Below are 23,860 nucleotides of genomic sequence, written 5' to 3'. Positions count from 1 at the left end.
AACTGATGATAATATTAAAGTTTAAACACACGAGATATTAGCGTCTTTTAATTCAAAATTATATTGAACTATATTGAACTTAAAACCTGTATTAGTGTAACAATCACTCACTATTAACTGTTTGCGTGGGGACGGATCTCCGGAGATTGATCTTTCACTCATGGACGGCTTCGATACTCAAAGAAAGATGTTCGGTATGTCACATGAGCTCCCTCTTAAGGAAGTAAAGTTCCCAACGCCTATGAATATAAGCCAGGGAGGACCGCATTTGATTGGCTTAGTACTCTTAGCTAGACTAGACTTCTGTACTTCTTTCTCGCATCCATCAGATGGCTTCTTAGTCATCTCTAGATTTCATGTTACCATGGGCGGGGACCGATCACTACGCTTAGAGTATAGAAGCAAAGGCTGAAATAGTAATCACTTTCTTTTTTCAGCTATCCTTACCTAAAGGCACCGGCCGATAGGGTAAATCAGACTTATACTAGGAGTTTCAGAACCAAAGAGATTTAGATGCATAACTGGGCGGGCCGCCGATTCTATTATCCGGGATTCAATCCAGAAGAAGGAGATACTATGAAGCTCATTAATTAGAGTTTTGATTTAAAAGTAAGCTTCTCAATATTGTGAAATCAGTGGGGATGGGATAGACAAGTCTCGAGTTGAAGCTATTGAGTTAATCAATCCAACACGACAATTATTGATGAAATTATATGAAATATAAGAGCACACCAAAGGAGAACATATCAACTTCCAAATCATCCATATGCTTAAAAATTTATTTCAAGGGTGAAAGACGATGCTTACAGTTCTCATGAAGATAAGCAATTCCACGAGCTGAACAGCAGCAACTTTAGACGTGGTTCCCCATTCAATAACAGGACTCCCCTAGCCTGAAAAATGTAAATGACAAAATTAAGATAAAAGCTAAAGATACAATTATTGAGAACACATCAAAAAGGGGAAGGAAGGAATACATTGAGAGGAAGTGAGCGAGTGAACCAATGTGTTTTCACTGTAGAAATAGAACAACGTTCTTGAAGATTAGCCTTCGGCTTTAGCTACAACATCCACTTTCCGTACTTGAAATGAGTAATGGTAATTTTTTTGGAAAATCAAACTGTATTATGAACCAAAACAAGCAACCGGTGTTAAACCCGAAATACCATGTCCTCATACGTTTCAAAGAAAATCTCTAAAGACTAACAAGGTCTCTCAGAAATCAAACTCCAATTAATAGCTCTTATTTATCTCACTTTCTTCCAGGGATCCTAACATTTTGCCTGTTCCTCTTCTTCGCACCAGATTTGCGACCTTGAGGGCTCGTAGAAGGCGCTCGACCTAGCAAGTCAAACATTCTTCAAATCGGGCTGTAATGGTTTTCTCCAACCCTGATTAGAAACAGCCTTAGCCATGCGATAAAACTCCTTATTCATAACGGACTTATGCTTCAACTTCCCGGTGATTCTCGTTTCTTAGTCTTAGTCGTAGCTAGCTCCACAGTCAGATCTTTCCCTCCTCCTTGAATCGCAACCGTCTTCTTATTAGCCAACCCAGAGTGTTTGAAGCTGTTGAGGTTGTAAAGATTGTTAGGTTCTTTACTGAACTGAACCATCTGACTTCCGTTTCCAAACTCCTTGACCAGAAATGAGTTGTTCTTTTTCACTATCTCCCATATCAATGCTCCTGGTACTGTTGCCATCTCAGACGATTTTGATGTTTTTTTTTTTTTTGGAGTCGTCTGATTTAGTTCAAAGGAAGCTGCGGGGGAAAAAACATGTAGCAATTCAAATTTGTTAAGTTGACTATTCAAATTTTTCAAAGGAACCGTAATAGTATACTTATGGGTTTCTAAACCCAAAAGCTTTTACCTAATTAAAAAATAAAAAATCTAATTTAAAATAAGGTGATTTAGATTTTTTATTTTTTAAATTAGAAAAATAATTTAAAAAATCTAATTTAAAGAGAAGCTCGTTGTTCCAAAATATCAAAATTTAACACATACAAAACTAGAACCCTACGAAAACTGAAATTTCAATCACTTAGTAAAACATAATCTATTAACCTAAAAAAAACAATTGAACTACACATATCGAAAAACCAAGTAACCTATTTTTTTTTCCTTTTCTCCATTATTTTCAATTATTTATTGACTTCATTTTATTATGTATATTGCAGATAATGGCGTATGAAAATTACAGCTTATGTAAAAAAAAAATGCTAAAGGAAATTCTAGAAACAGGACTTAACATTCAACAAGATCCAGTCTACAACACAGAATTAGAGAGCGGACGATTCAAAAGCACTGTAACATTAAAGGTACCAAAAGACTTATTCTTTAACAGTGAAGACGTTATAGTTAAAGAAATTGATGGAAGCCCAACATATTCTGTTGCAAAAGCAGAAGATTCAGCAGCTTTTCACGCAATACAGTTTATAAAGGATGAACGTGATATGGAAATTGAAGACTTCAATTTCAAAGAACTTATGAAGAAAAGAATAGAAGTTGAAGAGAAACAGAATCAACTCGATATCCTCAAAAATATTATGCTAGATTGTTTAGTTGATGATAAATACAACAAAGATAAAATATATTATCTCGAAGAAAAAATTAAAGGAATGAAGGGCATGTAAAGTTCCATAATAAAGAAAAGAAAACCATGAGGATTAGTACTTTAATACCAAAACTTTCTTATGTTGGTCACATAGTATTTTTTTAATGGCCAAGGTTTAACGCTTCTTATTTATGAAAGTTTGTAACTATTGAGTCCGTAATTTTTTAATTTAAATTTATAATCTAGGCACACTCGCTTTTCAAATTCGACTACTTCAAGTTAAATTGTGTTCGATATCGAAAAAACTATAAGTCATTTGTCACCTTTGGAGTAGGTATTCGTATCATAGCATTGTTTCGTTTGCTGACCTTCTAAAAGAAGTGAGTAATTGTAAATAAGTGGATGCACTGAACATTCAACAATGTAAATACTGGACAGTGTCGTCCAAATATTAATGAGATAGAGAGTTCCCCCTTCAGTATTCTAATGCCAAATACCAGATGATCTTTAAAAAAAAATAAACACCATTGGTAGTGCGAAAGAATTAGGCAGTCAGGAACATTCTTAAATGTCTAGATTTTTTTAGTATTATATGGGCAGTTTTGCAACTCTATTATATAAACTCTCCTAAATCACCACAAATTACCACAAGAGCACAATCGATTATGAGTTTCTTTACAATCCTAATGGGGATTCCAGCAGTCGTACTACATAGTCCAAATGATGTCTATAAAAGATCCTCCAGTGCTTCCTTGATCTCTTTTGACTTTGGGTGCGTAATGTCACCAGCAAATAACTCATGTATAATCCCATCCTCTGCTTCCATCAAGCTGCAGTCGGGTTTCTTTCTAACTCATTTTTCTCTAATCAGGATTTCCATGGATCCGACAAGCACCAAACAGTGCTCCACACATGCCTAAATAGCCATCGTCGCTCCAAGGTTTAAGAGCACAAATATGATTATTCCTTTGCCCAGACATTAGACTATAAGAAACTCTACAAGAGAAATATCTGAAACAGTATGATTATAGTGGCGTGAGCCAACCAATTTCGTTCAAACAACCATAAGCCACATCAATTTTTTATTTAACAAACTTTTGGAAGGCCAAATGGTAAAACATGTAGCATTCTCAACATGGTTAAGCCTAATGCCATTCAAAAGCCCAACCCAAAAAAATACAAGGATATTATATCTGCAAGAACCACCATCCCATGTGGATTTTAAAAATACCCATCGTTCAAATCCCTCCGAATTTGCTCTCGAAATGTGATATAAACAAACAAGCAATTATATAGGATGAAGATAATGCATTTCGGACTCGGACTCCATTATGAGAAGTAGCATACATCTTTGACAATAAAGATGTGTTATCTATCACACATAAACCTTGGAAAATTATGATATAAACATGATATAAATATTCAATATCAAATAATCCAAAAATAAACCAAACAATGCTCAAACAATATTTGCACGAACTTAATTACTACGGAAGCACAAAAACATTCTCAAATAGAAAGCAAACTTTCATGTGTTCATATTGCTTAGCCTCGAATATTGATAAATCTATCTTTTACCAATTGATAACCTCTAATTTTAATATCTATCTAATTTAGATAAGTATTAATTAATAAAACTTCTAATCAAAGTGAAATCTCTAATTTTGATATCTATCTCATTTAGATAAGTATTAATTTTAGTTTGAATTATATTGTTCTATCAAGTAGCTCTTGAGATTATTTAAAATACTACAAGGTAAAACCAAATGGATACCATAGATGTGGACTAAACTAATTTGCGGATCGATAAATCTTTGGAATAATGATTAGTGAAACATTAAGCGATATATTATTTCTTATGAAGACTACAAGGGATTGACAGGATGAGGTAAGTTTGACGTGTGGTATAAGAATTTCAAATAAAGAATTAAGTTAGTCTATAAATTATGATTAAAATTGGCAAGAAATAATGCAGGTCAATACACCACTACAACATTAAATCATTATATTTGGAACAAGAAAACAAAGGTATGTGCATGTTTTTAAACAATTTTTTATATAGTTTAATTTTAAATTTTAATTTTAAATTTTATTTATGTATTAGGAATGGACTCGAAAAGAAACAGAGAAGATCGATTAAGTGTTGATTATTTTTTCAACTATCTTAACAAGGCATAGAAAAGAAAAATTTTTGTCAATCGAGATAAAGTAGATAAAGTATATAATCAAGACATGAATGAAGATATATATTGACATTGTTTTGGTCACATACAATTCTCGCATATTTGGATTTAATATATTTTATTTCTTTTGAAAAAACAATCTTGCCTTAACTAACTTGATGTGTATAAATAATGTTCGCAAACTTACATGTGAAATATTATTCACAAAACTTTAAATACATTCGAATTTGTAAAAGAATTACTAATAGCAAACATACACACAAAAAAACACAGATAGATATGCTCACTATATAACCAAGTTTAGTGGTATATATACCTGCACTTATTCACTATAGCCCACTTTGACACACATTTGGTATCCTCCCACAAAGCCTACAGAACAGTAAAAGATCCATCAATAAAATTCAATTACAATTCTTGCACAAGTAATATTCCTAGGTTGAAGTATTTTGCTCAAAACAAACCCATGTTCTGGAAGGGTGGTAAGGAGAAAAAAAGCTGTGGTAGTTCATCTACTAAAACCAACCTTAGCTTCATTGATTTGCCAAAGCTCTTAACCCATTTCTGCAAACCGGTGTGACCTTCTTCAATCAAGCAATGATGAGCTTTCCATTATCATTATCGATAACGGATGAGTAGCGACTTAAAAGCTTATCTTCTAAAGCAGGTTTACCTTCGGGCGCAAATGACAGTTCAACAACCCATTACTAAAGACACCTTGAGCTTCCTAACAACATTTCTCTATTTCTAATATGCATTCACAAAATAATAAGTATTATACTAAATGAACAGTCAACTAAGAAGCAGATTTCTAAGGCGACCTTGGCCTCAAAATTCAACACTATTTACGTTGTCTTTGACAACAAAGATAAAAATAAATAAACAAAGACGCATAGAAGAAAAGATAGGGTACCTAGCCAAAGTAGAATGCAAGGCATACGAGAGCAATTTTGATAAAATTTTATCTCGAATCAGATCCTACCCTCTTTGTTCTCGATTGATTATAGTGGTTCTTTAATCATAGATAATTAGACAATAACTCAACCACATTGTGGTGAAAGAGAGCAAGTAATTTTGAAGCAATGGGTGAATAGCAATAGTTTTCTAACTTCTCTTTGCTACATCTCTTTAATAAATTGAGGTACGATTACCGATTATTTTTTAAGTTAAAGGTATAATCATCATGGAACAACAAACGTAAGAAGAAGTTCATAGAGCAAGACTTGAGGGAGCAATTAGCCCTCAAAATCTTGCCGAGAATATTGAGGTATATTTTTTACTCATAGCAGCACTTCTCGGTTCTTACGTACTTTTGTTAGCATCTCTGATCTAAAAGTAACAAACTTATTATGAGTTGTTATTTTTTTATATTATTTATCTTATTCCTTATATTGTTTGTTTAAATCAATTTTTGTCGCTTTTTTTTGGACTTAATGTATTATTATTAGCATTCAGAAAAGAAAAGAAATAACAACAAAACGATTACAATCTTTCTCATAATTCAACTTCTTGACTCTTTCTCAACATTCCATCTCATAAGGATTAGTACATCAAACGGAAGTAGAAATTCATTGAGCAAGACTTCAGGAGCAATTCAAGATTCAAAATCTTTGAGAATATTGAGGTATCTTTTTTTAATCATACCACTTCTCCACTTCTTACGTACTTTTGTTAGCCTCTACAAATGAAAAAAAAAAAAAAATGATATCTTGGTAAACTAAGCTATAAAATACTGTTTCTTTCTACCGTAGTATGAATAATTTTTCATCTAATTCATGGAATATTAACCATCATGTATTAATAATTGAGAGGTAATTGCTCTTTGGACATGTCATGCTATCAATTTTTAATATTACTAAGATACATCTTGAATTCTTATTCTATATATTGTGAAGCAAAGATTTGATATAATATGTTTGTTTTGTAGTTATCTCATTTGTAAGTTGTTGGTTAAACCATTAATAATGTTTAAAGCAGTTTTTGACAATTTTCAAATACAATTATTAATATTTTATACTTCTTCAACTCTTTCTCAACATACTATCTCACGAGGGTTAGTACCTACTCAACAACAATTGGCTCAAGCGTGCTTCGCCAAAAAAAGGGCGTGGTCCAATTTAATTTCTTAGACACGGAGGACTCTACCATAGAGTCGGATCATACATGTCGAAATAGCAAATGAGATGCATTGATAACATTTCTTTCAATGCGGTAAATTGCTCGTTGTTCTTACTTTCGACCATTACAAAATTTTATAAATTTACACCATTTACATTAAAAACGGAAAAATAACATCATAATATTAAAGCAATATTACATTGACAGTGAGATATACTAATTAATGATATTCATAGGAATTACATCAAAAATATTGTGAAAGCCAATATAATATTGATATCTCATAGCTCTACATATAACATGTGGATAATAGTTACACAACCTAACTTGAGAAGATAAAGAACCGCCCACATAAAAAATTAAGTAAAAGAAAATATAATATGCATATCTCATAGCTCTACATAGAATATGTGGATAACAGATTACACAACCTAACCTGGAAAAGACAAAGAACAACACACATAAAAAATAAAGTAAAAGCAATATAATATTTATACCTCAAAGCTCCACATAGGTATTATAATTTTCATAATAATTTAATATAACGGCACCCGTTCATAGAACGGGTTCGAAAACTAGTTTTTTAATATAATCAATTACCAAGCAAAAAACGGTGATTAGTATCTTAGGCAAGCCACTTCAACAAATGGCACGCACCGGTGTGTAGTACGGGTTGCACCCTAGTACTTCAATTGGTCAGTGGGTTTAAATAATATTTTAGTGTCGACACATCCGTTTCTCGTAAAACTAAAACCCTCTTCGCTTCATCACGACGATACAGTAGTAGTAGGTCTTTGCCTTTTTCTTATTCTGCGCCATCACCGGCGCACGTTAAAAATCTCTCTATCTCTCTATTTGAAAAAAACAAAAAAATATATGGCTTCCACTGGAAATCCAAATCCGAATCCCCAACCCGGACCCTTCGATGTCCACAATCTTTTCAGAGCAAACCCAAACCCAAACTCACCACCTCCGTCAACTTACCCACCTCCAATTCACCCCCAGTACATAAACCCTTACCCACCTCCCTCTTCCCCACAACAACAACCTAACCACGGAGCCAGATTAATGGCCCTACTTGGCTCGGCCCCAACCACAAATCTCGAACCACCTGCCAACGTGTCAAAGCTACCAAAAGGACGTCGTTTGAGTGGGGACCATGTAGTGTATGACGTGGATATTAAAAACCAGGGTGAAGTGAAGCCTCAACTTGAAGTGACACCTATAACGAAGTATAGTTCGGATCCGGGTCTAGTTCTTGGACGTCAGATTGCGGTTAACAAGACTTACATTTGTTATGGTTTAAAGATGGGGAATATTCGGGTTCTTAATATTAATACTGCACTTAGACATCTACTTAAAGGTCACACTCAGGTCAGTTTTAAATTGTTTGTAGACTTGACCTTAGATTGAATGTGCTAATGCAATTGGGAACTATCGAGTGTTGATATTTATAGTCTATACTCTATACAATAGTGTGTAATGAGAGTTGTACAATCCTAATGGCACCTATTTTACGCCCTCCATTGGAGATGCCCTTATAGGTCAATAAAATGTCCTACTACGAGCAAGAAAAGTTTCTACCATGCCCAAACATGGGTACTCTAGAAGTAACTCTTCCACATTCTTGGAGAAAGGAAATGTCATCCTATTTTGTTTTGGTTGTCCACCTTTAAAGCAGTTCAAAATAGAAAAGTAACATTCTCCAAGACTTTATGACTTTGCAACACCCTAGTAGCATGCTTATTGTAAAGGGAGTCACAAATAACATCATACCAAACTTGCCATTCTTATCACAACACTTGTCAGATACTTTGAATAGACTAAGATGCTCTTTTAGGATTCTGACTTCTTTGCTCTCTACTTGTTGTTTGCAAAGTAGTAGGCTTATAAGAATTTTTTTTACATCTCTTGACCTGCATTATACAATGATTAATCATCTACCAAGTATTACATTTATTCTTTATTTCTTTCGCATTTCTATAGTTATGTAGAGTTGTTTTTTTTTAATCAGAGGGTCACGGACATGATTTTGTTTGCCGAGGAGGTTCATCTTTTCGCCAGGTATCTTTTATATATTTTAATTTATTCTGTCCTTTTTAATCTGCTTAGCCTTACTTCTGTTGGGAAGATCCTAATTTGCTTTTGTACAGTGCTGGCATAGATGGGCGGGTTTTTGTATGGAGGATTAATGAAGGTCCTGATATGGAGGGGAAACCACAGATTATGGCAAAAGTTGTTACTGCTATTCAGATGGTGGGAGAGGGGGAGCCTGTACACCCACGACTCTGTTGGCATTCTCACAAACAAGTAATATTGAGTAGTAGTTCAGTTTAGTTTTTCTTTGGATGACTTATTGTGTTTGTTCGTATTTAGTACTATTAGTATTGGTAGGTGCTATTGAAGCTGCACTTAATTTTGTGGGAATCTCTTACTAAATTATTTGCAAACAAATGTTTACAGGAATTTTTGGTTGTTGGAATTGGAAAGCGTGTGTTAAAAATTGATACAACAAAAGTGGGAAAGGGTGAAGTGTTTTCGGCAGAGGAGCCTCTCAAATGTTCTTTAGATAAGCTAATTGACGGGGTCCAGTTGGTTGGTAAGCACGATGGAGAAGTGACTGACTTGTCAATGTGTCAGTGGATGACCACTCGTCTAGTTTCAGCATCATCCGATGGCATGGTAATTGTCAAACTGTTTTTGCTTTTCACCTTTTAGGATGTAACTTTTTTTTTTCCAATTTCTTATTTCTATTGTTGTTGTAAAGGATACATGGAATCTTTCATGTAGTTGTGTGCAATACCTGTCCTTACAGTAAATTTATTTATATTTATTTGTTTATTTCATATACCGAGAGACCAATTTGTATTGTTGAGAATACGTTTCAAGTATAACATAAGTGACACTAAAATACCAAACTTACCTTTAAATAACCTTTTGTACCCTCAAGAAAGTGGAGAATGAGTTGCTATGATGAAGATATTGGACAGGGAGAAGAAGGTGATGGTATAAACACTGAAGTGGTAGATATTGGCAAGGAGGTGGGTAAAGAGATGCCTGACGTCGTAGTGAAGTAAGGAAGGGTGAGAAACCCGTGGGGAGCGAAGACAATGAGGTCCATACCCTAAATTTTGGTGAGATGTTAGTAATTGTGGCAGCTAATGGGGACAGGGGTACTTCTGTGTTTGACTATATGGAAGCTAGGAAGATTGAAAATTGTAATATGGGGGTCTACTCAGAAGAGAGTCGTGAGTTTGAAGACTGGGACAAAGAAGACGAGGAGTTGGTAGGCTATTATTATGGATTACACTGGTAAGGAGTGGGACGAGGAGGCAGATTCTAGGTTTCAGATTGGTAGGGACTCAAGTAGTAGGATACTTAACTGGTATCAGGAGTTGTTTTCATGTCTATATGTAGGTTTCTTAGATCTCAGAGGTGGGGTGTATCTTGGGTTTATGGGGTTGTTGGTTTTCTGACATTATTCTCTTGTTAACAAATTTGGGGTTGGTGTAGACTGTCTTCATTCAATACAAATACCTTTGATTGGACCAAAAAGCAATGCCCAACTTATTGTACGAGCATTAGTTAGAATTTGGCACACAAATTGTTGAGTAAAATCATCTTACAAGAAATCCATGTGATTCTCGTAGTAGACCAGCTGCTACTCCTGCTCTTGTGCTGCCTTAGGCACCAGTATTCACATCATCACACCTCATAGGCTATCATTCTAAAGACATCCTTGAAGTTTGTGGTAATTGTTCTCTTTACTATCATGAATAACATGACCTGTTCATTTCGTAATTGTTATAGGGACTAACTGGTTAAATTTTGTTTATGGAACTCCTTAAATAGATTTTATAAACATTTGAAAACCCTATATAACAATGGAATCTTGCTCCCCGAGTAGAAGCTAATTAAGAAACCGGACTAACTTGTCCTATGTACTTGTTACTAAGCCTATACTCATTAAGGACTTTGCAAATCGTGTGAACAATTAAGTCTGAACTTACTTAGTAAGCATGAATTAAAAAAATTAACAACAACAGAACACAATTCTATTCTTCGTACGCGTAGAAGTCTTCTTTAGCTTTTGTGCCTATCATGATATATTTGTACTTCCGTTTTTGCATGATCAAAACTTTTATTAATGTAAAGGGGGTTATACAACCGAACTAGTGGTGAGAGAGGGATATGTTTGTATTTTATACTTCTAAGTTCTTCAATCAAGAGTGTACAGGTTGAGCGTCTTAGAAATGCAAGTGGTGGTCAATATTTAAGTACTTCAGTTTTTTGAGGATAGATTGGAGGAATGAAGTATGTGAGACGAGGTTTTTGTTGTTGCTATTGATCTTTTAGTACGACTTTCAAAAACATGGGACTCTTTGTCTAATGCAGAGTTATGAATTTAACATGTTAAAATTTACGTTGGGTATATGAAGTGTGAATGTGAAAGCATGGGCCTTATAGTGCTCTTTTGTTTTTAATTTTAAAATTTACTTCTCTTCTGGTGAGCCATGAGAAATTGTTATTGAATTTCTGTTTTGTCTTCTCCAATTTATTAATCAGGTTAAAATATGGGAAGACCGGAAAGCATTGCCCCTTGCAGTATTGAGGCCACATGATGGTCTACCTGTTAACTCTGCTACATTCTTGACTGCCCCTCACAGCCCTGAGCATATCATTCTTGTCACTGCGGTATGTACCTCATCTCCTTTCTCGTTCCTTAATAACGATTGCTGATCATGCTCTATTTCTCTCTTATTCTTTTTAATGTTTTTATATATATTGGTAACGATAATATTCTATTCGAATAATTGTTTGTATCTTCCAAAAATAGAACAAAGGATAAAATATTTCGAAAAATCAGTGTGGTACTGACATATCTGATCTTGAAGAATAACCAATATATTTCTTTGAGTATTGAACTGTATATTCTGATGCATAAATGTCATTTCAGGGTCCGCTTAACCGGGAGGTGAAGCTGTGGGCCTCGGCTAGCGAAGAAGGATGGCTGCTACATAGTGATGCTGAATCATGGAAGTGTACTCAAACTTTGGACTTGGAGAGTTCTGCTGAATCTCGAGCTGAGGATGCTTTCTTTAATCAAGTTGTGGCTTTGCCTGGTGCAGGACTTATTCTACTTGCTAATGCAAAGAAAAATGCCATATATGCCGTGCACATTGAGTATGGTCCATATCCAGCTGCAACCCGCATGGATTACATAGCAGGATTTACTGTCACAATGCCTATTTTGAGTCTTACTGGAACCAGTAACAGCTTACCTGATGGGAATAACATTGTTCAGGTTTATTGTATCCAGACCCAGGCTATTCAACAATATGCTTTGGACTTGTCTCAGTGCTTGCCACTACCACTGGATAACATGGGATTTGAAAAAGGTGACTCCAGTGCTCATCACACTTTTGAGAAATCTAGCTCAAATGATTCTACTATTTTGGAGGCTTCACAGGGAAGTGCATCTACTGAGATGCCTGTAGGAAGCGTATCATTTAAACAACATGCAGTAAATAGCTTGCACGACTTGAGTAGAACAGAAATCAGACAGAACATTTTACCGTTAGCAGTTTCTGATTCTGATTGTACCCGTACGGCATCACCTTCATTTCCTTTGAGTCCGAAGTTGTCTGGAATGTCATCTGACTATATAACTTCTTCCAATAGCTTTGAATCAAGTTCCCCACAAGGAATTTTTGTTGTCGACCAAGCAGTTGTTGATGGAAGAGAGGAAGCTAATTCCACAAATTTCTCTAAGGGTCCTTCATTTGATGACAACTCCAGAATGGTACCAAATGCCTCGATCCTTTTCAAACAACCAACCCATCTGATAACTCCATCAGAGATATTATCCATGGCTGCTCCATCTTCTGAGAATACTCGGGATTTAAAAGGGGGAGAGGCAAAGAGTCAAGATTTGGCCGTCAACAATGATGTGGAGAGTGTTGAGGTGGAGGTGAAAGTTGTTGGTGAGACCAGAACATGTCAACATGATGAATTGGAGTCTCAGAGAGAATCTGATATTCCTGTTCCAGGCAAAGAAAAATTATTTTACTCCCAAGCTTCAGATCTTAACATGGAGATGGTTCGAGAGTGTTGTGCGTTGTCAGATGAAACTCATCCCATGGAGGTTAGCAAAACAGATAATTCAGGTGTTACTGAGGTGTTTGCCAGGCCCTCAAACGCCGGGGAGGAAGAGGTCCCAGATTCTTCCAAAGATGTACCTGCAAAGATTTCTGAATCGGTTTTAATGGTTGTGGCGGCACAGGTCCCTCTGCCTGGTGCAAAAGCGAAAAAGCAGAAGGGAAAATGCTCTCAAGTATTTGGTTCATCTTCCAACACTTCAAGCCCTTTCAACTCTGTAGATTCATCCAATGAGCCTGGTAACAGTACGTCTACCCCTTCTGCAGAGGTTATCATTTCTCATATTCTGGTTGTGCAGGAGATGCAGAACCAGGTGATTTATTTATACATTGTTACTCTCTCTCTCTCTCTCTCTCTCTCTCTCTCTCTCTCTCTCTTGTATATATATATATATATATATATATATATATATATATATATATATATAGTCTTTCTCTAAAAAGTAGCTATTTAAGTTAACTTAAAGTAAGTACGTAAGTAAAACTTCATCTATAAAATGAATTGAAAGCTAATTTTTTGTGGTTGTGAAGCACTTACCATAAAGATCATTCCCACAAAATTTCGGAAACCTTTAACATAGATAAAAATTGTTGTTATCTTTAAAAAGAAATCTAACAGTCTAGAAATGTTAAGTTTTTGTAATAATTTTTTGCTAATGTTGGAGGTTTCCAAATGAGCTGAAATTTTATGGAGATGGTATTTACAGTGAGTATATCATATCCACAAAACATTGGGGTTGAATTCATTTTATAAGTGAAGTTTTACCTACGTACTTATTTTAAGTTAACTTAAGTAGCTACTTACTTTTTAGAGAATGACTATATATATATATATATATATATGCTGGCTACGTCGACATACAGAAATGACATACCGAATTGACATACGCAATCCTACCTACCTACATAATGAACTAAAAGCTGATTTTATAGGGATGTGATCTCCACAAAAAATCAGCTCCTTTGAACATGTCTAACCCTACTAAAAATTGAGTTCAAATTAGAAATTTATCTGACGGTCCAGAATTTTAACACTCTTTTGACAAGACTAGACACATCCGATTGAGCTGATTTTTTGTGGAGATACTATCCATGGTAGGGAGATAATATCTACCAAAAATCAGCTCTTAGAGCAATGTGCAAATCCGCTTTTGGATTGCGTATGTCAATTCCGTATGTCATTTATGTATGTCGACGTAGCCAGCCCGATATATATATATTGGTTTGGTGTGGGTGGCTTGGGTTGGTGTCTATCCGTACAATTGAAACCAACTGAAACCATTCGTTGATATGATTTCGATAAATCACAACTCTTTAGATATGAATAGCTGGTATAGATCAAGTTGTACTTATTGTCTTAATCACACAATTAGTTGGTCATTTCTATTTGTACAACTGGTTCAATCCGAATCTGGTCGCACGAAACAAGCCTTGAAATAGGCGAGACAAAATTGATCATTTCGGAATAAATTTTGCATTTGAAAAAAAGAGAATAACAAAAGACTTGCAAAGAATAAAGACAAGGAAACGGAGACTTGATTTCACATGGCTTGTAGGTTGAAGGAATAAAGTGGAAGATTGAAGAGAGACAGAGGAGAAGACTCACAAACTTCTATCTTTGTGGTTAGTTGAGATATCTTTGGAGGAGAGAGACGAAGGAGGTAAGATTAGAAATTGCTTCTACAGATCAGAGCAAGTACACCTCTCCAAATCAAATCATGGAGAGAAGAGTTGGTTCTTCATTGACAAAAGTATGATCGTTACAGAAGATATCATTCTTAAAATAGAGTTGGATAAAAATCCCATCATTTCGGTTGTTGCCGTGCATGGAGTTGTTCAAGTTGATATTCAATGTCGATCAATTGGGACCAGACGGGAAAAACCAGAGTGTGCAGGACTCAATGGTGGGGAAGCTCATAAACATTTTCTATAGCTCCTAAACAAAGGTTGTTTGGAGCTCTAAGATCTTCAAAACATCATTTCAGTTTTCATAATATTTAGTCATATTTTTGTTTTCCCCAAAAATCATTGAGTCAAAGATTACGATACAGTTTGATGATTTGCTACTAGGTGTAAAGAAATAAAAATCCCTCCCAACCCCGATGTAAGTGGGCATTGAACCCAAGACCTTCTGTTTCAACCACCAGGGCCGACCAACTAAGCTGCTGGACACTTATTGTATCCCTACATAATTTGACAGTCAATATGTTCCAAATTATTGTCGAAGATTAATGTGTTTTAGACTTTTAAGTGTGTAACTGTTGTGTTTAGCAAGCTAACTCGTGAATTGTTGTCTACAATCGTAGAAACTGTTGTTTGTGTTTACATGATTGTTTTGAAATTAGCTGAAAGACATCTGTATTTAATATCTTTTAGTGGGTTCGGTTTTAATTTACCAAGCAAATATACATTGTTGAGGATTATCTTGTGTGTTTGCAAATTGTGTTGTAGCCTTTTGTTGGTAGGCAAACATGATGGATTCTAGTAAGTCTTGATGGGATATTGATATAAAGTGCTAACCTTTATTCTCTTTCCATTTTTTTTGTATGTCCGAATTATAGGAAGAGGATGTTGGAAGTGGCTCTAGACTGGGTCACATTTTTTGCTTTTGATTCTTTCTTTGTGTTTGTGCTTGTGTTTGTGTTGTAAAAAGTCCCTCATACTCTGTTGACAGCTTAGAGTGTTCAATTGCACTCGATAAAATGGACATCACATGCTAACTTGGATACGTTCTAGTTTTACACTTTTATCAGTTTTATGTTGTTTTTCAATGGAAATTTGGTTACTCGGGTGAGCGTTAGAGCAGCTGGTTGACTGTCCCCTTTGTTTCTTGAGACAATTGGATTTCATCCTAATGCTAGTTGGAAATGAATCTTGTCTTAATCGAAAATAATTGAACACGAATTTTTGTATGCACAAGTTCTACTCTGCCTTGCTTTGTAAAATTCTATAGATTTAGCATGTATCATGTTTGGGCTTTTAATTGCTCTTCCTGAGTTGGATACTCTTCTGCATTGTGCAGCTAATGACTTTGCAAAAAGAAATGCCAAAGCAAATGTCAGCAATAGTGGCTACTTCTGTTACTAAAGAAGGTAAAAGAGTAGAGGCAGCTTTAGGTCGGAACATGGAGAAAGCTATGAAAGCCCATAGTGATGCTTTGTGGGCACGTCTCCAAGAAGATAATACAAAGCATGAGAAGTTGGAACGGGAACGCACACCACAAATAACGAGCTCAATCACAAACTGTATGAACAAGGAGTTGCCTGCCATTCTTGAGAGGACATTGAAGAAGGAGCTAGCTACAGTAGGACAAGCTGTAGCTCGTCTAGTTAATCCGGTTGTTGAAAAATCTATTTCATCAGTTATCACAGAGTCATTCCAGGTTCAAATCAAAAGGATCATTTCTTCTTCCTCTTTGGCCTAGAAGTTTTTTGCTGTTGGATTGGTGCTGCTGTTCTTGTAGTATATCTTTCTCGACTCATCTGTGTTTGTCATGCAGAAAGGAGTTGGAGACAAGGCAGTGAATAACCTAGAGAAGTCGGTCAATTCAAAGCTTGAAGCTACAGTGGCTCGGCAAATTCAAGTACAGTTTCAAACTTCTGGGAAACAAGCTCTCCAGGTACATACGGATTCTTCATTGATGAATCATCTTGTTTGGTAATTGCAGTTGTAAATTACGTTTGCGTGTACTTCATGAATATTATCATTAGATGCTTGATTAGTGAGGGAGTTGCATTGTTTGTTATATCTTTTAGAATGCTTTACCGGAGCTTTTTTGGTTTCTATGATCACTTTATAATTTGCTCCATGCAATGTTGCTGAAGTATGTAATCATATCCTAATATAGTGCAGAAATCGACTCAAATGGAAGTGGTAGTTATTATGTCTTTGCCCAACTCTCATTGTGGATACTCTTTTCGTAATACCCTATTTGCCAGTGCCATTATTCATTACTCTGAATGACGACCAATAGCTTTTTATGTCTATCTGGGTGCTATGCGTAACTCTTTCCAATGATGAAATTTATGCCTGCAGGATGCGCTGAAGTCTAGCTTGGAAGCTTCTGTAATTCCTGCATTTGAGACGTCTTGCAAAACCATGTTTGAGCAAGTTGATTCTGCATTTAAAAATGGGATGGTTGAACATACTATTACTGCTCATCAACAATTGGATTCTGCACAATCTTCCCTGGCACTTACTTTGCGGGTATGCTTGTATTTTCAAATGTTGGTCATCATTACGTTTCATTTTTCTTCTATATTAGGTAATTAAAAAGACATTGAGATGTTTGTCAATCATCCTATCCTCATGTTGGTTGCACAAGATTTTCCCATGTGACACTTCTTTTCTTTCTGAAATAGTGATGGTATGAAAAATGGAAGTTGAGTTGCAGATTGACATTTTACAGTACCAGACATTATGATGCACATTGCAGCTGATTGCATATATGACACGGTTTGTTTTATCATATAAGTGAGTGTGCACATATTGGACATATTCTTTAGATTGGTCATGGTGCACAGATGATCCGAGTGAAAGGATGATTTTGGTGAAGTTTTTTTCCATCATGCAAATCACCCACGTATTGGTTCTTGAAACACACTCTTACAGGGAGTCTTGCAATGCCTAATTTGAGTTGATTTATGTGTGAATTATCTCCATAATGGGGTGGTTATCTCCACAACTATCATTTCTTATCTCATCTGCACCTTAGTATAGGAATGCATGTCATTTGGTGTTTCATTCAAACCTGACCATTTTCTGGATTATTTAAGAGCATGTAGTTTGCACTTTGCAGAGAATGGTGTAGAGCATAGACATAATAACTACAACTTGCGTTTGAGCATCTCTCTCTCTCTTCTCCTCTCTCTCCTCAAGATTATTTGATATAGTCCAGACGGATGCAACATCTCCACCCCCTCTTCCCCCTCGCCCCTTGAAAGACATTAGCTTTCTACCTCAGTAACCAGGACGCAACTTTCACAGTTGAATTTTAATATGGAAATCAACTCATACCCAAAAGGATTCCTTTTTACACTTTTTGTTTTTCTTTTATCTGTAAAAGTTAATGTGTTGATAGAATGTGAACTATTATATCAATACGTAGGAAATTGGCTAGAAGCTAATAGCCTACAACCAGACACCCTAGCAGGGCTGGTCACCTATCGAGTCGAGTCAAGTCGATTTTTAGGGTGCCCAAGCTCAGCTTGTGTCTCTTGAGTCAAGCTCAAATTTTTTTCGAGTTTTTTGTCATGGTCAAGCTCGTCTCATTGTGTATTGGGTAAGCTCAACAAGCATGGATTCCTATTGTTCTGGACTATAAGTTCAAACTGGATCATAGGTTTAGAGTTTGATTCGACTGCGTTTTTGTATAAGCTCGACTTCGAGCACTAGCTAGAGATAAGTGAGCTCATATAAACATAGAATTTTGCCTAACATGCAAAACGAATCTAACAAAATACTAAAAGTGCATTACAATTTACTGATACCACAATTAACCCCTATCTAACAACTATTACAAGGTGTACACATTATGATTACAACAAATATGTGTTGAATAACTATAATCCAACTCACTAATATAAACAATTATCCTAAGTTTTAAACATAACTATGTAAATGCAAGCTGCGAATAGCTCACGAGTTCTCAAGTTTGAGCTCGAGCTTTAGAATGTGCTCAGACTTGGCTTATATTATTAGACAACCGAGTTCGAGTTGGCCCCAAACAAGCCAAGCACAAGTTACTTGTGAACTACTCGGGTTGATGACCATCCCTACACCCCAGCCCCACATACAGCAGAGAATTCCAAAATAAAATCATGCAAACAAAAATAAACAACGCACAACAATGCAAATGAAAGTAAAAGAGAAAAGAAAAAAGGACGCATCCCAAAAACTTCCATCAAGAAGCCAGCAAAGTCTTCCAGAGCACCACCTTCCAGCCCACACTATCCTTGCATCCAGCGTTCAACTATGTCCTTTTCTCCATCAACTGTCATAACATCCTCTTCCTTTGTTTCTCTTTCAATTTCCTCAGTACATTTGAAACCAAGTTTACCCTTTTTATCCTCTTCCACCAAATCATCAAAGTCATGTGTATCCTCAAGTCATTAATCAACCTGCCTCCTCCTTGTGCACCTCCATCTCGTCCACCAGTTTCAGGATTTTGCCTTTCCTTCTATCCACGTCCACCCCCATCCTTTTTCCGAATCAAATGTTTTTAATCAGGTTCAGTTTTCCTTGCTTAACTATGTCCGCCACACCTTTGCTACCAGGCTCTTTGTCGATTTCCTTTCTCTTCTCAATTTTGAGCTCCTCGTCAATACCTACCCAGTCATTACACTTAAAAGATATCGAAGCCCTGTTTCCTCAAGCTTCTATCCTCATTCTCCTTTCTGAAGCGTCTCTTATACCCTTTCAGCCTTCTTTCTTTGTGCTTCTTGACCATGTCATTTTCGCTTCCTCCAGAATCACACTCAACTAAGGTCCTGTTTTCTTTGGTGGGGAGGGAGGGCTTTGCCTTGTAAATTCTGTTACTTGAGACGTAACCTCCCCACCCAGTTTCTCTTTCTTCAATGATAACCATATTTGGAGGAAGGCATTTAAGATTAGGTTTCTCTTTCTTCAATGAGTATGTAACCTCGTAAATTTGAAGAATTACCTTGCTTGACTAGGTTACTTCATTTGGCAAGTGCCCTATTTGTCTTCTCTGCAGCTTGGATTCCCTCTAAGCATGCTCTTTAGGTATTCTAGCTGAGGTCAAAGAAAGAAATTTTAGATCTGAAATCTCTACTCCTTTACTTATACTTTTTATTTTTCGGGTGGGGGGTGGGGTGTTGGTGTTGGGGGCTGATTCCCTACAGTGGTACTCATGTTCTTTGTCTGGTCTAGTCTCACTTCTCCGTTTCTATGGGAGCACTTTCAAAATGTTTCTTGCACTCTACCAGGTGACCTTTGTCGGAATTATACAAATTCTATATTGTAGGACTCTGAGCTACCCATATTACTTTATATATTCTCTTTTGATGTGTATATATATCATCATTTATGTCCACACAAAACTTGTTAAATCATCATATACTGCTAGTCTTCATGCCACAAGTCAATTTAATGTGTTGCTTACTTAATTGGCATCTACTTTCAGGAAGCAATTAATTCAGCATCATCGATAACACGATCCCTAAGTGGAGAATTAGCTGATGGTCAGCGGAAGCTCTTGGCTCTTGCAACTGTTGGAGCAAACTCAAAATCTGTGAATCCCTTGGCTACCCAATTGAGCAATGGACCACTGGGTAGCCTCCATGAGATGGTATGCTGGAGTTTTCTTGATCAATTTATTTTATGTTAGCATGGTCCGACAATCAATAACGCAGTACAAACGGTCCACTAAAAAGATATATACATCGTGGTATATCAGATAAAGATGTCAGCGTATATTGGTACATCAAGTTATTGAAAAGCAGATGAATTTTGAGATTCTTTTGTTTTCTGGACCATGTATGAGAATTTAGTTATCCGTTATATTGTGGAAAAGCAGATATGCAGAACTTTGCTTTTCACCTTTCGTATGGTTGATGGAATGGGAATTCTTGATCTGAACAAGTCATCTTTATGCAACAGGTGGAAGTGCCATTAGATCCAACTAAAGAGCTATCTAGGATGATATCGGAACGCAAGTTTGAGGAAGCATTTACTGGCGCCCTGCAGAGAAGTGATGTCTCTATTGTCTCATGGTTGTGTTCTCAGGTGATCTTCACTATTCACATGCATATACATAGTGACCTTTGAACTGCAAATGTTATACCTGTGTTCTAATGATTTCCCATTCCACTGTAATCCACGCTCCTAATATCTTGTTCTTCGGAAAATTTGCCCCATATCCTTTTGTTGGCTTTCACAGTCGAGGCTGTAGATCAAAGTTGTACATATCTGTCTCCAGCAGTTTGCGGGTAACCTCAGATTTTAATTATTGTTGAGAAATCATGGTTAGAGAGAATTTCGAGGTCCCGTGGATTTTAAGTTTCTTATCTACAACTTAGAAAGAGTCCAAATTACCTAAATTTGTTGTCTTTTATGGGAGGGTAGGCTTTAAAATTAAGACATGATGGGAATTATAGTATGATCTGATCGGTGTGCCTCTCTCTGGAAGTGCCTCATCAGTCGAAAGGTTGACTTTGGTCAATGTGGTGTTTGCATTGATTTTAGACAAGCGAAGTAATGGATAGCTGGCCGAACACAACACCTTTACCATGGATAAGGGTGAATTATATTTTGAACCTTGTACGCCCCCCAGTTGGAAGAGGTTGCAACTACTTCATTGTCTTAATATATGCCAGTTCCTCTTGCTTCAAACTTCCAAGAAAAATATTGCAGGGAATCTGAATGATGTTGATGTGAAGTAAAATGGTTTAGGCTCATATCCAGTATAGATCTCATCAAAACTTGTATAATGGATGCAAAAATTGATTTAGGTTTTCTTAGTTCTAGAGCGGCAGCCAAGGTTAAACTGAATTTGCGTAATAATTGATAAATATAAAAGCCGTCTTGCACGTAAACATTTATACCTAGTATTGTAGTATGCAGTTATGCACTTTACTGTGACTTATTTTACTTTCTGTAGTCCATTTTTTGTCTAGTGGTATATCTTTCATTTATATTCCTGTTTTGCATCCTTCCATTGCCAGGTGGATTTACAAGGAATATTGTCGATGGTGCCTCTCCCTCTAAGCCAAGGTGTTCTTTTGGCTCTTCTCCAGCAGTTGGCATGCGATATCAGTAAGGAGACAAACGTAAAGGTGAAATGGATGACAGAGGTGGCTGTTGCCATAAACCCTGCAGATCCAATGATTGCTATGCACATTCGACCTATCTTTGACCAGGTCTATCAGATACTGGGCCATCACCGCTCTTTACCCACCACTGCAGCTTCTGGCCAAGCTTCTAATATCCGTCTTCTCATGCATGTTATCAACTCTGTGTTGATGAGCTGTAAATGAATCTGTCTAATGTGTACCAAATCTCTATTAGTTGGGTAGGTTTGTATAGAGAAATAGGAGTTTCGAGCTTTTACTAGGTTGTTTTTCCTTATTATTTTCTTTTTTTTTTGTAGGGGAGAACAACCCTAAAAGTAGCATATTCACATATTTAGAAAGCCTGGAACACGTTCTTTTTAATGGGAACTAGTTTACTTTTTTTTTTTGGGTGCGCAGGAGAGAGAAAGTGAGGATGAATCTGGGCCACTCACACACAGAGGTGAGGGTGTATTTCAACAAAGAAGTACTGATTCAAAAGCCCATACACGCACTGAAAACATTTTTTTTTTTTTTTGTATGGGTTTTTGTGTTCTCTATTATTTATGTAAGGTGGACTAATTATATGCAGACTTGGTACCTAGATAAAGTGAGCCTTCGGTCGCCAACATCAGCAAATAGGTTTCAAATTTCAGTGGAAGGAACAAAAAGGACAAACCTAATATTAAAATTTGTACTCTATAATATCTTTAGCAAACGTTAACAAGCAAAGAACGGATTTATTAATTTATGTTACTTGGTCTTTGTAGTTTCTCTAGTCATTTGGTTGACTAGTAGAAAATCCAGAATTTGGGTTTAATCTCCCTTGGCAAACAATCAAGCAATGTTTGTAAAAAAATTGACTAAAGGCAGAGACAATCCATATCCTACGTAAAACTAAACAAATAGAGGTTCAAATGCTATCATCAATTGGAATGAGTTTTTTCGCTTACATAGTTTAAGGAAAGACAACCCTAAACTCAAAAAGAACAAGTGACTGAAAGCTTGTTAGCCTCAGCGCCCATATGCGGCATCGTCTTTGTGAAGAGATCCAGACAACCTAGTCGACAAAATTTAATGATCAAATGAAATAATTGATATCATTATGTATAATCAACTCAAACAGTGAAGTCACCATTCTTACTCATTAAAATTCATTAAAATTGATACATCCTTACTCACCATTCCAAAAAATGACACGACCATCAGCTATTCCAGTATATGGTCCATGACCAAAAAGACAATAATGTCAAAAAGACCCAATAGATAAGCCAACATGATGCCAAGCGTGACAGAGAGCTACAAAAAACAAAAAGATCTAATCAACCTAATTGATCCTTAACTTACTAATTAATGACAAACAACACTATCACGATTGAGAGTAAAAACATAAAAGGCAAACTTACTTGGTTAATAGATCCTAGACTTCCTTTCTTTTCTTGTTCGATGTTCTGCCATGTAAAATTTATACATACATAAGAATCAAAACTGTGAAGACTCTAATAAAGTATTAAAGAGTACAAGTTCTTATATTCAAATGAGGAATTAAGCATGTTGGATCAGACAGGGATTCGGCTATCAAGATAATATATCATCTATAAATTACAAAAAAAATGAGCCAAAGAAAAAGCACTATATCTTTTGTTGCATGCTTAATGCTAGGCAGAAAAACCACATGTGTCGCCACATTTAAGGGACACAACAAAGTTTGAATGGGAAATTTAACAAGAGAACAGCATATAAGGTCCATTTGAAGTGGCATGTAACTCCTTTTTAAGTTATATCATATGTTCTGGAATCTAGTGGGAATGTGATTCATGTTAATAAATAAATATCTGTTTTACTTGCAAAGTGTTTTTAGGAATTTAGAATTGACCTCTGTTGCTTACAAGTTCTGCCTATATCCCACCAGCTCTCGCATGATTGATCTCCTACATGAAGCATATCATGAACCAAAGTGTGTAAGGTAGGAATGAGTCAGGGTTAAGAATTTATCAATAAGCCATGAAATAGAGTCTACACTACACCTTTACACCCTTTATGGCACGTTGAATTAA

At 36.1% G+C, this 23,860-nt stretch overlaps 1 protein-coding gene and 1 pseudogene across 2 annotated transcripts; one reads left to right on the top strand and one right to left on the bottom strand.

The window, feature by feature from the left end:
- Positions 1 to 1,121: 1,121 nt before the first annotated feature.
- Positions 1,122 to 1,742, bottom strand: LOC147475053 (large ribosomal subunit protein eL28z pseudogene; annotated as a pseudogene).
- Positions 1,743 to 7,590: 5,848 nt separating this feature from the next.
- LOC147475052 (enhancer of mRNA-decapping protein 4-like) lies at positions 7,591 to 22,209 on the top strand. 2 transcript variants are annotated; one of them, XM_086582246.1, is made up of 12 exons: positions 7,591 to 8,230; positions 8,871 to 8,920; positions 9,010 to 9,166; positions 9,320 to 9,538; positions 11,423 to 11,551; positions 11,814 to 13,328; positions 16,037 to 16,396; positions 16,514 to 16,633; positions 17,050 to 17,220; positions 20,159 to 20,323; positions 20,635 to 20,760; positions 21,699 to 22,209. In XM_086582246.1, exons 1-12 carry the CDS (start codon positions 7,733 to 7,735, stop codon positions 22,008 to 22,010), a joined length of 3,822 nt encoding a protein of 1,273 aa, XP_086438372.1. In that variant the 5' UTR covers positions 7,591 to 7,732; the 3' UTR covers positions 22,011 to 22,209. The 2 variants fall into 2 exon arrangements, 1 of the variants encoding a protein (XP_086438372.1); XR_015207502.1 differs by having other exon boundaries at positions 7,601 to 8,230; positions 20,552 to 20,760.
- Positions 22,210 to 23,860: the final 1,651 nt, after the last annotated feature.

The sequence above is a fragment of the Coptis chinensis genome, chromosome 9 (assembly GCF_015680905.1).
Source record: "Coptis chinensis isolate HL-2020 chromosome 9, ASM1568090v1, whole genome shotgun sequence".
In the NCBI taxonomy this organism is placed as follows: Eukaryota; Viridiplantae; Streptophyta; class Magnoliopsida; order Ranunculales; family Ranunculaceae; genus Coptis; species Coptis chinensis.
Note: the sequence above shows the minus strand (reverse complement) of the source record. Positions and strands in the feature narration are given on the sequence as shown.

Excerpts from the sequence above, each read along its gene's own strand:
- LOC147475052 (XM_086582246.1), top strand. The coding sequence starts at position 7,733 with ATGGCTTCCACTGGAAATCCAAATCCGAATCCCCAACCCGGACCCTTC. Across the intron at positions 16,397-16,513 it reads TTATCACAGAGTCATTCCAG|AAAGGAGTTGGAGACAAGGC; the intron begins GTTCAAATCAAA and ends TTTGTCATGCAG. Across the intron at positions 16,634-17,049 it reads CTGGGAAACAAGCTCTCCAG|GATGCGCTGAAGTCTAGCTT; the intron begins GTACATACGGAT and ends TTATGCCTGCAG.